General features: G+C 36.2%; 1 protein-coding gene across 1 annotated transcript in view; it reads right to left on the reverse strand.

Moving 5' to 3' along the window:
- Window positions 1–17,340, reverse strand: part of RBFOX1 (RNA binding fox-1 homolog 1) — a 1,256,716-nt gene that overhangs the window by 956,257 nt on the left and 283,119 nt on the right. Inside the window, exon 3 of the mRNA XM_074158514.1 lies at window positions 8,771–8,803. Within this exon, the coding sequence (XP_074014615.1) occupies window positions 8,771–8,803 (33 nt within the window). The remainder of the gene's footprint in view (window positions 1–8,770; window positions 8,804–17,340) is intronic.

A 17,340-nucleotide genomic window follows, 5' to 3' on the forward strand; every position in this document is an offset into this window, starting at 1 on the left:
CATGCACCTAGAAGGCTCAACTATTACATTAACCTCAGCTCACAGACAGTAAATGAGAAAACTGATCACATTTAAAGCTTTAACAGATGTCAACCCGAGTTAACCACAATACACTGATAGGTGCTTAGCTGTGCTTCAGACTGAAAGCTCATTCTTGGTGCTTAAACGCAAAGGTAGAAAACTAGTTGACTGAGGAAAAGACAAAAACCAGAGAAGGCTACCTTGCAGTGATTCATTCTATTACATTAATTAAAGCATTAAGTTGTTGAACTAAATAACTGCTGGAAAAATACCTTTTTTGACCAGACACAGCGGTTCACAAGCCAATGGGACTTTTTCCTGTTTAACAGTGAGGTGTGGGGACTGAAAATTAACTATTTAGGCTCTTCTTTATATGTCTAAGCTTCTACCACCTTCTCCCTAAATTAAGATCACATTCACTGCTCTTAAAAACTGGCACAGCTCCATTAAAGTTTATGAAGCTCTGCCAATTTACATGGCAGAGAACTTGGCCTGTGGTTTGCTTAAAGGTTACAAGCTTTGCCTGCAAAGATTACAATTCCACATGGAATTCAGTCTTTAATTTTTACAGCAGCCCACGTCAGCCAAAAGGTCTTTGCTTTAGACTATCAATGAAATAGAACAATGAAAATTTACACCACATTTCTATATTCTTATAGGTACCTTAGAAAGGAAGTTTTTTATCACATTATTTTACATTATACCTATGAAACTCCATCTCTTTCCCCTGCAGTTACGAGTTATTTGTATTCAATATCGAGAGAAATGAAAACTATTTTTTCCAATTATAGAAATAAAAGGAAAATAAAACATATTCACTATACTTTCCAATAACAGAATTTCCAGTGTAGTTTTTCAGTGTATAAATTGAATAATCAACTGTACCCTTGAAAACCTGACTTAGAATAATTAGTCAAAAGAAAGAGAACAGTCCCCAAACAAATTGCACTAGGTCTAAGGATAAAAGAAAACCTTTATAAGTATCAGAAAAAACTTAGTTTGAAAGGAGTGGCCACTAATGTGAATACTAATGTATTTTCAACTAAAACTTCCTTATGATTTTTATTCTGTGATTACACTTTCTTTGCTAACTACGTACTTCATAAACATGACAATTGTTGCCAATGACTTTTCAGAGCATATGGCCAAGAGATGCACACAATTTTAATGGAAAGAGCATGCAAAAGCCTTCTTAATGTTAATCCTTGCAGAAGGAAGAGGTTTATCTTCAAACAAAGATCTACTTAAAGATGTTTGTGACAGCTGAGGAATTTATCTCCAATTCGTTTTGCCCGCGGTGTGCCACATTGCTATTTTTCCCAGAGCAACATGCAAGAAGCAAACTAAGATGTCATATACATAATACAGAGATAAAAAATGACCCTATTTCCATGTCCATGTGATAAATGGAATGAAAGTTCAGTGAACACATATTTGCACATTAATTGAACTGCATGATTCTGTCCTGTTCAATCAAGTCACTACTGTATGTACCACAGGAAATTTTTCCCCAAGAATCATTAAACCAACTTTATCACTCAAACACATGCACATTTTCACCTATTTATCTTCTTGCCTTGCCAGGATAGGAAAAAAAAGTTACCTCTGCGTATTCACATGATTGAAAACACATACACATGAATTTATATATTACTACATCACATTAACATGATGAGAATCTGAACTGTCACCGTTCACTGTAATAATCAGAGAGCAAAGGTACTTGATCAACTTTTGAAGCCTATAAATAATTAGGAAACATTCAGGCTTTGAGAATATTAAGTTTTCCCTTAGAAATCAAGTTTCCTTTGTCTGATTTAATCATCAAGATCAATACGACGCATCTACAGTTCTGACAGTATGATACTCCTGAAAACCCAGGAGGAAAACTTCAATTTCAGACTTAAAGGTTTATATTAATCTAAACATCCTCATCATAAGTTGCGTAGATCTGGGTGAGAACACTTCCCCTTAAACAGCACACTTTCCAAAGCATAATGAAAATCCAGTCTGAACAAAAAGCCAGACTCACATCACACTATGTTCCATAAACAGCTTTAGAGTCCTGACTCTAAAGCCTGACTCCTGACTCAAGGACTGAACAGCATTTGAGTGACGAAGGGGCAAAAAAGAAGCCTAGGAAAACTTAACAAAGCAGACCTCAAAAGAACATAGAGGCTCTGGAGAAAAAAAAAAAAAAAAAAAAAAGAGAACAAATCTAAACAAACAATGAAAAGACTGTTTCCAGAGATAGGGACTTTATTGTGCATCTTTGAATGAAACAAATTTAGGCAACTGACTTACTCCATGGACCATTTTTCATACATACATTTAAAAAAAAAAAAATAATCCTAGTCTTTAACCTGTGTAGGTGATGGATTCTCAGCTATCAGAGCCACACATAAGAATCTGCATGGTCTAGTAATGACAAAGATATTAGTCATACTATGATCTTGTTTTGCAATCACTCTCCTAGAAGCACCATGAAACACTTGGGGTGCACCTTCAGACTGTACTGGGACAGCTGGAAAAAAGCTAATTTTTAAGAGCTTACAAGACTGGAACCGAGTAAAGACAATTTATGTGACCAAGTCTTTGCCAAACTGGATGACAGGTAATGCCTAGTACTTATTAAAAGAAATTAAGGCTGAAGTTCCAATCACATCTTTTATAAATGCTCTTTTTAATAATACAGAAACAGTAAATTAGTCAACTAGTTTTGTCTAAACTGATGTATCGCATGATTCAATATATTTGGTTTTTTATGAAAGTTTGTAATCTCCATTCGTTATCTTTTGTTGAACTATCTGCTTTTCAATGGTAGAAGCTTCTACTTCTATGAGTAAAGCAGTCCTCAAACCATAAATTATATCCTACAGTTCTGACATCATTTATTTTCATAGCATTATACATGCCAACCTTTTGACTACTCAAGATCAAAAGAGTTGCTCTCCAGGCTCATATTTCACTATAGCTCTCATATTTTATGCAGCAAATTAGGTTTTACAGTAGCAGCTACAGCAAGACTGTCTCTCACACTGCACAGCTTAAAATTACTGTCGAGCATTTCATATTGAAGGAGCACAATCCTATAAATTCATACTCAAGTAAAAAATAGATGAAAATTTTCTATAATTCCTTCCCATCCATTTTGTATAGTTTTTATGTGTATATACGTAACTAATGTGGTTAAACCTCGAAACTATAAAAGGCCTTTGGTAATAAAAGTTAGAAGGGAATCTAGCAAACAGTAATGAAAGTAGGTATTTTAAGTGTTCAGAGGGGGATGCACTCAAATCACGTTCAAAGGTCACCTACCAGACATGCACTGCTATGAATTTCTTTTCTGCTACATTTGGAATGTCCATATTAACTTGTCAAGATAATTGCTACAGCTGGGAGTTCCCATCACTGACAATCAAGAGTTTATTAGGTATCTGAAGACACAGGTAGATGCTCAGCAGGATTTATATGTGACACTGAATTACCCAGACACCTTTCAGTGGGAGTTCAGACCCTTACTCAGCTTATATGCTTGTAAAATACTTTTCAGTGGAAATTATTTACGGGTAAACATCAAAATAACAACTTCTGCATAGTTATAACTGTTCAGTGCTAAAAACTTGACAAGTAAAAATTACTTTGACACATATTTCTTGACTTTACACTTAAAATTATGAATATTCTTAGTAGAGCAGTAATATAATAAACAATTATCAATTGATTGCAATTATCTTTTTTTAAGTCATACCTATTTATACAGAATTTGTGACAGTTTATGACAGTCAAATTTGAAGGGATTTCAACAGATCAAGCAAAAAGGACCATCTTACTGTAGTAATTATCCTCTTGATAAACTCTTAAGTCCTGCTACAAACTATACAGATGGTAAAACCCTTAGAATAATCATCATTATGACTATATGGAAAGCATCAGGCTACACTTGTACAGAAATTGCTACTGCTCTTTAAAATGCAAACATTTTCTTGCTCTAAATAAATTAAAGATATGAACATTAAAAAATAATAATAGAAAATTCTTTATCAGTCATCATGATTGATCACTCAGTGCCTCGTTCCTCTTTTATGGAAGAGGGAATGTAGAGCTGGATAGGATTAACAATGCATAGGTTCAATCATATGTCTCAGCTGATGCAAAGTATTGATGCATTAGAAAAGGGAGAGGCTATAATCCATCCATTCATCTGAAAAAACAATCTGAAAATAGAAATGGAAATATATTCTGTCCTGAGCACATACTTACCCTGGAGTGATGGCAGACTAGGTCCTTGCATCTTAAGTGTGCTTTGGAGAATAAAGTAGGACACAGAGGCTAGTAAGACTGAATGACATGTTTTTATCTACCATGGATTTTTAATACAACACCTACAATTTATCCTAAGAGCATCTGACCAAGTAATCATGTTTCCCCAAATAAAGTTTCTGTTGATATCATAGTTTGCCTATAGAAATAATCGGGCCACTGGGTCTAAAAAATTACTCATAGACTAGCAAAAAACAATTATAAGTCTACTAAGAACAGAGCACACTGCAAACTATCAAAATAATAATAGTAGAATAGTATCGATAGATGCATATTGTCCTGGAAAGTTCTGCTATGTGTTTAGACATACTCTTTTACTGACTCCTTTTCAAAAATGGATTAGTTCACTTTGGTATTAAATCAAGAAAAACCAGATAGTATGGTCCTGATGGCAATGCAACTCCATGGTTCTGCTACTGACCTGCTACACGACTGTCTCCATTTCGCTCTAGCCATTTTATGTATTATCTACCTAAGTGCGCAAGACCTTTGAAATACTGTGTAACACATGCCTGTACACATCCTGAAAGACTCAGATTCCAACTGGGACCTCTAGGCGTTAGTGTAATGCAAACAGACAATAATATCAGCAAGCACAAATGCTCTGAATGGCTTTCAGACCATATCTGCTTAAGACACCTTGCATACGCATCTCTCACATCATTCATGCAAACATATTTCCACAGCACCACAAGCATACACGATTTTTTCATAAACATTTTACAAACAAAAAATAAATGAACAATCGTCTGTCCTGTCAAAGGATTTTTTCTCCACTCTCCACCCCACACACAGAGCAGCAAAAGGGCGACTGAAGTGTAACACATATATTGGCCTTTTCAGCATCATGCTACTCCCTAGGCCTGACCTATTCCTTCCATGTAAGGGAAGCAGGGGGCTTAACAACGACATTTCCTGATAATCAAGGACCTTATGGATTGCAGTATAAATCAGTCACAGTTTTGTTATCATTACAGCCATATTCTGCTTACTATTCTGAGGTTTTCCTTAAACTCTGATTTAATAACCTCCTTGGCTTTGCGCTGATTTTGATTTCCAGTTTTATTGAGACATATTGGCAGCCCTTTCTTTATGAAAGTAAAAAAAGGCCACCTTAACATTCCTCACAAAAAAGCAGGCAGAGAGCTTATATACAGCTATACTAAACTTGTATTTCAACCAGGCATGACCTCTAACTTCTCACAAGAAGGGCTTGAACTTCACTGTATCATTTATTCAAACATTGGGGAGGAAAACAGGAATCATAAGCAGCTTTCTGTTCTCCATTTTGGTAACAGCTTTTATTTCAGAAAAGGGACAAGAAATGATGCTTTCCCCAACATAACAATCATTTACACTAACAGCTAATTAGAAAGGACACTCTGGAAAAAGTCACAGTTTACTGAATGAGATGTCTTTTGAAGGGGACAAATGTATATTCCAAAAAGCAATAAAAGGACTAGACTGCCATATACCTGTATTAGATAAAGTCAGCAGACCTGTAAAGAGTCATTCCTCAAACTGTGTTGTTTCAGGGAATTACATGGAATTTTAATTATAAAGTATAGTGTCCATTATGGCAATTTATACAGTGGATAGCTGTATACAAGACTGTTGTCAGGCCCATTTTGTAATGATATCAACACAACTGTTATGTGTTTAATTATGCAAGAGACCAGAGTAATTTGTAATAAAAAACTTTACATTTGCCTACTTATACACAAGTTAATTCTTTTTTAAGATGCTTCTAACTTGCATATTTACAAGACTATGACACTAAAAGACAGAGTGTAGGCAGATTTGGCAATTATTCATGGGAGGCTTCGCTGCCGACAGCTTTGACTCTGTCACTATTTGTTGCCCCTTCGTGTTAAAAGATGGAAGAAAGGTCTTAAGATTACTTGACAGCTTCCTCTAGATGTACTTGTTTCTCTACAGTTGGTACGTAGCAACCAGTGTTTGGAAAAAAAAATACAACCTTGTTTGTATCTTCCTAAAACATTCAGTAGTAATACAAACGTGCTAAGTTCTCATTCACACTTCATACAAAATTCAGTAACGAACACAGCTATGTTAAGTAACAGAAAAAGAGGAATAATCAAATTTCAAGACTACTTGGATCAACTTTTCAAGAACAACCAAATAACAGTTCTAATAAAAGATTTTAGAAAGCAAACATACCTTTTTTTTTTTTTTCTAAAAGCAGACTAGAGATTTTGCGACACAAGCACTATACAATAGCGAAGAACCCAGGAGATCAAATGAGTTAAGATGTGATGCAAAGGTAAGCCCGAACAAGGCTATTTTGGCTTGTACCTTTTCATGAAGACTTAACACACAAAAAAACTGTATCAGGCAAAACACGAGGCCGTTATGCTCAAACCTGAGGAAATGTCTTCTATGTCATCTACACAGTTATTTAAGGAGTGTTAGCCTCAAAATACACCAGAACTGTACTATGCTATGAGTAATATACAGTGCACTATGTAGGTCCCAAGAAGAAATCTTGGGAAGTTTGCCATTATGTCAAAGAAGTCATTTCCCTCACGTTGAAAATTGTCTCCAATTCAAAAACTCAGCAACCAGTTCTGCATGCTTATTTTTCTTTTTAGTTTTTACTTTTGTGAGTTATTCCACTGAATTCAGTAGGACTATTTAGAAACACTACTGCCCTGATTCAGGAAAGCAATTATCCTTTACCTTCAATTAGGATTTCCCTGGATTTTTATTGTGGAACTTTGGCATTTCTTCTGAGTACTTTCATGAACGGGAGAAACAGCAACTAGTGATAACCTCTTACACACAGGTTTGTGCTTACTAAGTCAGATAGTCCATGGGCTGAAGCACAAAGGCCAGTTAATAAGCTTTTTTAAAGAACCACCACTGTGTCAACTCTCTTAAGGTTTTCAAATGGTGAAAGTACTAACAAACAAAGCAACTCAGAAACTTGTTATATTACTACAACTTTACACACACAAAAGAAAAAAGTATATGGGAACATTTTACAAATAAATGAGCAAACAGACTTCATAAGGGAGCAAAACTGATAGTAGTACCTGTATACAGTGACAAAGCTAAGCCCCAAAAAATCCCATTACAAAAGAAGAAACTGGAAGTTGCTATTCATTAGTGAACTCTATCGAGAGCAGCAGACATTTAAAACAGTGCACAATGGAAAAAACAGATACAACTCCTACTCCTGAAACTCTCTGAGACAAGCCAAGTATGCAATTGAATCAGACCAGCAAAACTGAACACTAATATTACAGTCTTAATCTAAATAAAAATGAATTATGTCATTCTTTTACAGTCTGCAAGTGAACTTGTGTCCTTGTTCTTTAAAGTAACTAGCACAGTTTATCTATTCTCTTTAATAATGCAATTTAATTTAGCAAAGGTTCGTATTAAAAATTTATCTGACTACAGCAGTTAGAGTCACCTAGACATTTTGTCATAGTTAAACATTAGCTTTGGAGTACATCACAAATTCCCTACTGCGAGTCCGAGACCTGTTTCATATAGAAACACTCTGAGCTTCCAATTGACATTACATTTAAATGAGTCAGTAAGTGTGCACTGAATAAAAATATGTCAGTTATTAAAAGTGTAGTGACTTATTCAACAGCAATGTTCAAAAAAGACAAATGCAGTAGAATACAAGTTACTGGTCACAAGGGACTACTATTTTTGCTTTAACAATCAGTTATTCAAAATATACTCCAATAACCATAATATTTTCACCTGTGTAAGACCCATTAAGATCATTTAAAGTACTCATGCATAAATATAAAAGTGGACAGAATAAATGTGAATCCAAAGTGATCAATCTAAGCTATACCAATGTCAAGCACCCAAGACAGGCAACATACAATACAGTTCCAGAATTTAACAAGAATTCAGCTAGTAGCCGCCTGCCATAAAGCTAAACTTCTCTCCCATGTCCCAGTCTGTTCAAACAGCTTACGTCATACGGTATCAGATAAGCGAGGTAAGCCAGATATGGACCTGGAAGGAATGCATGCCAACCTCTGAAACCAACTTCAGAGCAGATACAATACCTTCTTTGCTGTGCAGCAAAGTAGAAAAATTGAACGGCATAGGGAAAAGGTCAAAAGCCACATTCTGTTGAAGGGATATTATAACACATGCTTAAAAAAGTCCTGAACTATGCAGTTTCAATGCCATGGAAATCTTCAGGAAGACCTACATAATGCTAAAACTTTCCTAGGAAGGCTCTATCAGTTTAAATACTGTTATAACAAGACAGTAATTCCCAAGATTGGCTCATTAAACACTAGAAGCAGCACAAGTGCCATAGTGCCAAGTCTCTTAAATGTTCACCCCAAAATTGTAAGAAAGCTAGCCCCACTATCAAAACTGCAGACAGCTATTTAACATTCCACCAGTATAAGACAGGACTTCCTACCTCAGCTTTGCTGGCAGTCAGCGTTGTCAAAACCTGAAAATTACAGGAAAAACACATTAGTATTGATTGAACAAAACAGGAGTGGGATTAATTTGCTTTTGAGGTAACTGACATCAATTGGTTGTTATGGCTTGAGGGAAAGGAACTGAAAAGAACTGTCTTTCACACTGTGAGGAGACCATTCACGTCTCATGCACATCAGAAGGCTAAACCATGTACAAATTAAGTATACAGTAATATTCAGGAATATTGCGTAAAAATTCAGGAATCATACCAAAACAGAGCTGAAAAAATATTTCTTTTATTTTTACTAATTTTTGTTTCTGAACAGAAATGATGAGTAATGAAACTATGAGCTATTCTAACACATCAAGACAATCACCAGGACATGCTTTCAAAACAAACCGGCTTAGTTTAACAGTGCTAGAAGTAACAGAGAGTTTGAAGAACACATTCCATGTAAAGCGTGAGCTGCTTCTCACTCATGCTGTACTGTATTGGGTGCAGGTGCCTGGGTTTTGGCAATAAGGGAGCTGAAGGGGGCCCAATGGAAAGGAGCTGGGCCCTCTGACTTAGAACAACCAAGGCTGCGCTTAGCACAAACCTACTTGTCTCCCGAACAGCCATGTGGAACTACAGCAACTAGTTCTCTCTGCCAATCAAGGAATTAAATTGAGCTTTGTATCTCTAGCTTTAGACACCAAACCATACCTAAGCCAACTACTATCACAAACTTGCACAAAATTCAGTTCAGGAGATACAGATATAATCGTCATTTATATTAAAGTAACTTTAATGCAAACACTTCAAGTGGACACAGATATACTTCAATGTTATAGGTCAAATAACACATTAAATTAATAAGCTGTTATTAGACTATGAAGGCTGTTAAACTGTGTTTGTAAAACAAAAATCTTTGTTAGAACTTTATGTCACAATATTGTCACAGCCTTACTAGGTTGAAAAATCCTTAATAATCTCCTCACAAATTTAAGACTGACACCCAGCTATAATTCTGTCTTCATGAGAACAGATCTTCCTTTATTGGTGTTAATAATCACTTTTAAAGAATATCACCAATTCCCCCCAGCTTTTAGAAGTAGGAAGGGGAGCGCCCAACCATGACTCAAGTTTGAGGGGAGGGGAAGGAGAGCAGAGAGTTTACTGAATGGAACTCAGCCTGTAGAGCAAAAAAAGACAACTTGAGTGCAGAGCTGCTGCTCAATGGAAGACATCTGTAGATTAACCAAAAAATGACTTCAAAGGAATTTAGGAATGGAAATGAACTCCCGTCACATCACAACAAAGTACCTGCATTCACAATCAGTTATTTAATTTAACCTGATTCAAAAACAGATTCAGCTCCATTTGAAACGTGTACCTTTTGTCACTAATAGGATTTTTGAAGGCTGCTCAAGAATTTCTCTTACACAAGCAGAACTTAGCTTATTTAAATTCCATTTATTTACAAACAACCTATCACCTTTTTTTTTGTTATTCCTCTTCATCAAGATTCTTTAGGGTGAGCAGTTATTTTTCCTTTCAAACATGAACATGTAAAGTCATCACATCCATTCTCTGTTAGCATTCCATGAGACTTAACATGCCACTGCATTAGCGTCCCCCACAAGAAGGTCCTTCTACTGAGAAACTCAGTCGAGTTACACTCTACTTACTACAATTTAATTACATCTTTCTTGGAGGCAAACGTCTAAAAATATATATTGTAGAGGGTACAGTCAAAACCTAGCTCAACTTAAAACAGCAGTATTTGGAGTGGAATTTCCCGAAGCCCTCAAATCCTGCTCTAAACCATCTTTCAGAGGTGCCTATTTCACTCTAGCAACTATCTAAGTAATGTGAATATAACTGAACAATCTGACTATTCCAACCAAGGGCTCACTAATGCCTTGAAATATAATTAAATACTCTTCTATTTTAATAATTCACTTTATATGTCCAAAGACTGTATTTCTCTTTTATACAGCTGTATCTTCCTGTTGCTTTATAGTCATCCAGTGGCCAACTGGACCACTGGACATATTATGCCCATATCTTTCTTCTCCAAGTTATTGTCCGATAAATACCTGTTCAGCAGTTGAATTCTGGTTAGTTCCTAGAAGCATGACCTTTTACTTGGTATTACTAACATTAATTCACTTCTTTTATTTTAATCTGCTAGACCATCCATCTCTTCCTAGATAACATAATAGGCTCTTCTATGTTAGCGATTCCTCCCATCTTTATATTTTTATCAAATTTCATTAGCACATTCTTATGCCAAGCATATTAATGAAAAAAATTACCAAATGAAATGACAAATAACTCAATACAGTGACACTACTAAGAAAAGTGTTATTTTGAGCAATGTAGTACCATGCTGACACTTGTACAGCAGGGCAGGTTACCAGGCAGTCACACCAGAGTTATGTTAGTGAAATACTTCACCAGCCCTAGCTATACAGCTGAGAAAACTGCACTGTATCCACACTGGACACAGGGATAAGAACATATCCTGAGATATTTCTGAAAACTCTAGTAAAGTGATCCACACACCAGAGGGATTATGATCTTTAAAAGTATACTCACTACTATATGAATGAAGACAGAAATGGAGTGTTTCTGTTTAAAATAATGACATTTCTCAAGCTAATGTTTAATTGATAAACAGTAAAACACATTTATTTAATATTATGCGTCAAATAACACTCATTAAATTAATGAGCTGACTGTTGTTAGTCTATGAAGACCTGACAATTATCTAAAAGTTTTAACAGAGATTTTTATTTATGTATGTTAATGCACTGAATTACCATTCTATTTGTATGACTGATTTCTTCCTCCCCCAGCTCCTGAAACATCATTTCTAGACCAGCAACTGTATCTTCTGTCATGTTTGAGAAGTCAGTGAATGAAGACACAAGAGCAGTACAATGCATATGACAAAGAATAGCAGTTTGGAAGTCATTCTTTGCTGTAGGCTTTTGCAAAAATGCCTGTACGACACAGCATGATTGCTCAATTAAATCCTCTGAGACGGTATTGCCAGGTATCAAGCTCCTTAAGCAGAGCACCCACTCAGATCTGTAGCCAAGTCACCCGAGACACAAAACCAATTTATTCATCCCCATCCTGGGCAATCCTTGATAAGAAAGTACCTATAATTATGTCTTGATAATAAGCTAATTGTTACAGAAGTGAGGGAGTGGGGACAAGCCAAGGGGAGGAAGAGAGAGCGAGAACTGGCCTGTAGACAATGTGCTTGTCACCACTAGTTGATCTTGCTGTATAAGGCTGGTGGCTTCCTTTGTAGATCATCCTACCCTCAACAGTCTATTGTTCATACCCATGATTTTTACAAAGTATGACGTTCTGCTGTCTCTTGCCATCCCCTTGACATTTTATGCACTAGTTAAGAACATGGTAACTTCATCAAGAGAAATCATAGCTTGGGTGAGGGATTCCTGTCTTTATCACAATGATCCCTCTGTGACGTAAAAAACCCATGGGTTTATGTCACTTTCTTAGGGAAGCTGCAATTTATTTTTCCTGTGCTAGAAGCTATACATGACTGACAGAAAACACACTTAAAAATGGCTTTTTTGCTACTCGTAAAAGTTGCACTCAATTCAGAACTTCCTGTTCCACATAAGGAAGCCCACAAATACTGACAAAAATGTAGATATGGTGATAACACTGAAAATACAGTAAACACTCTTTTAAACTATATTTACTGGTTTTAGCATTTAGTAAGCTCTTGAGTCATATGCATACACAGCTCCTACTCTCCAGATTTAATTGAAGCACAGTATTTGGCTTTCTAAAACAATATCCAAATAGCTGCTATATTTTATGTATCTCAAGTCAGCACCTTACCCCAAAGAAATAAAGGAAACCTTCAATGAAGAAAGGTCCTGAAACATGAAACTGGAAAGCTCATTTAATGTCATTTTTGTATTAAATATATATGAAATTCCCTATATAAAAGCTCAAAAATAAGAAATCAGGAAAAAATTCAAAGGGATACATTACGAGCCAGGATTCTCATGCATCACTTGCCTGAAAGTCAGTAACCATTTCACTGAACTGTCTCATCTCATCAACATGTGAACACCTCATTTTTCCAGAGAGTGTATTTTCTTCTTAATTTTTTCAGCTTCTCACATCATCCTGACTCTTGTACATAGAAATGTACACAGTTTCACCTTCAATAAAAACCACAGTTTTCACCTTTACTATCTTCCCAGCTTCCAAGGTTTCTACAGAATGAGAGAAGGGTTATTTCAGTCCTTGTCCAGGAAAGAAAACGCATGGGAGTCCTTCACTGTCTGCTCATGTTTAGCTCACTTTGTTCACAAGGCATGCATATGTGCTAGGTTACAACAACTCTCATTGAAAGAGCTGCAACCAAAGGTCCCTCACTTCAGTGAGCTTAACTATGAACACCACCTATTTCCAAAGCAGGATTAAAAAAAAAAAAAAAAAAAATCAAAAAAGCTGCAAATAAACATTTACAATAAGCTTAAGAAAACCATCTCCTGTACTATGGGCTTTAGAAGTTCTTTTTAGAATATTAGGCAAAGAGAATTTTGAGAATGAAGAAAATATATAAACCTAGAAGGAAAAAAAGTTTAACAAGACTGGAATTGCCAATGAAAAGACAAAATTGGTTTTATTTCTTTTTCTTCCACCACTGACATTAATGAAGTGACCTGAGAGCTGTTTCCTTCAACAGACAGATACTATAGAAAATAATTTGATTAGAATACAGCTTTTGATGTACGTAAGCCACCTCTCATGTTTTTGCAGGGCTGTCAGAAGACAAACACGAGTATCGTTCACGTCATACGGTATGACTGAACTTTTTTGTAGCAATGAGGGGAACACATGGCTGAATGTGCAGGTCATGTTTCATTCAAAGTCTGCCATGAGAGTTGGGAAAGTAGGAGACGGTGAGTCAGGTCACGTTTCTTTTTAGAGACAGAGTTTCATTTCTTAGACATAAAATACCTGATCAACGAACAATTCTGGAAGAGACTGTCACACTCTCACTGTTAACCAATACCTCCACTGCTTAAGTAATCCTGAAACTACTGCAGTAAACACACCTACAAGACAACTAATTAAGAACTGCACTGACAAGGAGATCAAGGGCAGAAATTTGACAGGGTTTTGTGAATGGCTTGGCATTTATCTAAACAAATGTGAAATAGTACTTTTAAAGGTTTCACTGAGCTAAGGTAGTTTTAAAAATTACAGTGTAATAATCACTGTGCTGCAACCTTTTCTTAATTTCTGAATTCACCAGTGGGTTGGGACAGCTGCAAGATTGACTGCCCATTGGTTTTTCCCCTTTTTCATTTGCCTGGAGCAGTCCCTAGTCTGGCTTCTCAAGATTCAGAACATATTTCTGATTGTGACTCACAGTCCATGCCACTGAACAGAATTTGAGCTGTTGGAGCTGCTTCATGAAAGGTGTGCGAAGAAACCAGCCTTATGCTGAGTATTCTTCACTACCTCTGCACTTCATTATGTGAACAATTACCTGCAATATCACTGGTTCACTGTGATAAACAACAGCAGTGGAACAAGAAAAAACGGAAAAAAAACCCAAACCAACCAACAAGCCAAGCCTACTCCTTTAGTAATATCACAATCTAATGTCTGACACTTAGTGTTGACAAAATTTAAAAAATAAGCAAAACCATAATTCCTAAAGCGCTATGCCTAGGAAACGTGAAATTCTGATATATCTAGCCAAATTTAGTGAAGTAATAATGATAAATAGAGCTATAAAACTAAGCTGTTCTTTTAAATATCTCCATCATAAGCACACAAAAATCCACATAGAGGAGATATTGCTAACCTTCTTGCTAACTCAATTATGATTCATTAGTTTTCATTCACCTCTTTCTTGCTTTCTAAAAGCAATGCTGAAAAGCAAAGTAAAATTAACTTCTACATCCCCGTTCCTTAGACTATCAAGCTACCCTGCATGTCCAATTATAAATCTAATTCTTAGTGGTCCCAAAAGTGGCTGAGTATCAGGGAGGTGTAACATGATCCAAAAATGTTAATTCATGTAGTGTGGCTTTTTATGTTTTTAAAATTGTACTGATTTATGCTCAGATAAAGCTCTAAACTGGAACACTATTTTTTTTTAAATTAAAATCTTGGATATATTTTTTTTAACTGGCTGTAGAGGCTTTAGGAGGTTTACTTATAGAAACTCCTCCCTTCACAAAAGCAAGCAAGCTGGCCAAATTAAGACTCTCTAGAAAAGAGAAAATTTGGTGCAGTTTCAGATGGACTATCACCTGGGCAATGAAAATAAACAACCAGATTTTTAAAAGGTGAAGTATAATTTTAAAAATTCATCTGTAGATTAAGCCAGCTAATGAAATATATGTACTCACACCCATATATACACAGAAGTACCTAAACCTCCTAAACTCCGCTGGGGCTGATGGGCAATGGGGAGGTGAGGCTGCTCAGAGCAGTTAAGGCTCATTAGTGCCCTCAGGTGTAGCCCAAAGCTGGGATTGCTGCTGAAGTGAACTGCACTGAAGCCAGTCGATTCATGGCTGTATCATGTGTCTTTCATGCCACGGTCCCACATTTTATGCTATTGTAAAGTATCCCTCCTGCACCAAGTAGCTATCTCATTCTCCTCCTGCCCTTAGCCATTTTTCCTATGACTCCGTGCTCTCTCCTTATCCCCAAATATTCTGGGGAGCTTATTCTGCTTGAATATTGAAGAGCTTACTCTGTTTGAATAAGCAGTTATGTGGGTATATACCAAACAGGGCAGGGAACTCACTTGACTTAAAACTAGCAAAGTCCTCAGCCCTGCAGAAGCTGTCCAGATAAAATGTTCTTCTTCAGCACTTGCTGCTGAAAGCACATTTGAGAAGTTACTTGAATATCCTGCAGGGCCAGCTCTCTGGGTCTTCCAAAACGCTAAATGTAATATTCTATCTATGGCTGTCACACATGACTGCCCATTAAAAAAAATTCAATATATTAAAGACATACACGGGTGGAATATGCTGACTGGAGAATAGGTAGAATCAAGACTCATATTTCATAGATATGTATCTTTAATTAAATTTTGCTCAGTTTACTTACCACTATGAACAACAACATTAGAATACTTCAAATTTATGGAAACTCAGTAGGTACACAGCAATGATTTCAGCAGCTGGTGAAAACTATATCTGCTCATAACTACTTCATAGTAATATTTGTCATGCTTGGTTAATACTGGCTCTTTTAAGATCTTTCAACTAAATTTGCTATATAAATCAGTATGCAAAACAGAGTAGTTACCATGGATAACTCACTTCATGTGTGAAGTCTCAGTCATAATGTCTTTTTTATTTTTTTTTTTAAATAATTTCTGTAGGGTAGTATGAGTAAACTCTGCCAATAAGTAAATAAATGGAAAACAAATCCCCAAACATTTGTTTTAACTAACATGTACAATGTTCTGCATTAAATATGCTGTATATTTGTGTGTCTGTTACAAAGCAGTTTGAAAATTATACAGTTTTCTCTTTGAAATTTGAACTCACTTTTACAAAGAAACTTGGGCTGGACAGATCTTACCAAACAGTTCTTCTTTAATATTGGGAATAAATCCCATTACTCTTATGAGAGAAAATGTCGGTCCATAGTAAGACCATAAAAAGTATCAAGCTTTTGTATGTAGTAAAAATGGACTTTGTTAGCTGCCCTTTTACAAGTAAACTAAGACTACTTTATCCATACTTTTAGGAAAATATCTACATATACTGCTGCATTATAACCTATTGATCTTCTTTGCAGTTTCCAGAAATTAACCAAGCCTAGAATTTCATACTTCTTAGACAGTAGAAATTTAGGAAAAATCCAGAGCGGAACTGCAATTAACTGTGTCTGAAATTCAAGGTAAACAAAGCATTTTCAAATAAACTGTTGAGCCACTACAGGTCTTCCATGGATTCTGTTTAAAATTGCATGAATGCTCCCTGCTTACTTTCTTAACTTAACAAGAAGGAAATTAACTCAAATATAAGCAAAAAGATCTGATGATTTTTTTTCACATCAGTAATTTTGTAAGGCTACGGAGTACTGAGGAAAGAGGACAGTGCAAAAAGCTAGCTATGAAGCAATTCCCCTACCACTCCTGCCTCACAACAGCCCAGCAGCGCTATTACCACTATTCATTTCACCGAAGAGTAACAAACTCAAATTTTTTTGGAATGTCCACATTATGCCAGAATAATATAAAAATAGATGATGAAGCAAAAAAATGACACAGACTTAGCCCCAGTGTCCTGCAGTAGCTGCCATAATTGCACAGCCAGCTCATTATATAAAGTCAGTCCCTTGAGCCCACCGTGTCCCAGTTAAACGACAGTAATAGAAAGCAGCTGTATGAGGACATTAGGTCAGCAGAATCATTAGCCCCTAAAATTGCATCACCATCACTCCTCCCTGGCAGCCGGGCGTTCGCACACCATCAGGCTCCTAAACAGCAGGTCAAACATCGCCACGACCTTAACCCAATAACTCCATTAACGATGAAC

This window comes from Numenius arquata, chromosome 14 (genome assembly GCF_964106895.1).
Source record: "Numenius arquata chromosome 14, bNumArq3.hap1.1, whole genome shotgun sequence".
In the NCBI taxonomy this organism is placed as follows: domain Eukaryota; kingdom Metazoa; phylum Chordata; class Aves; order Charadriiformes; family Scolopacidae; genus Numenius; species Numenius arquata.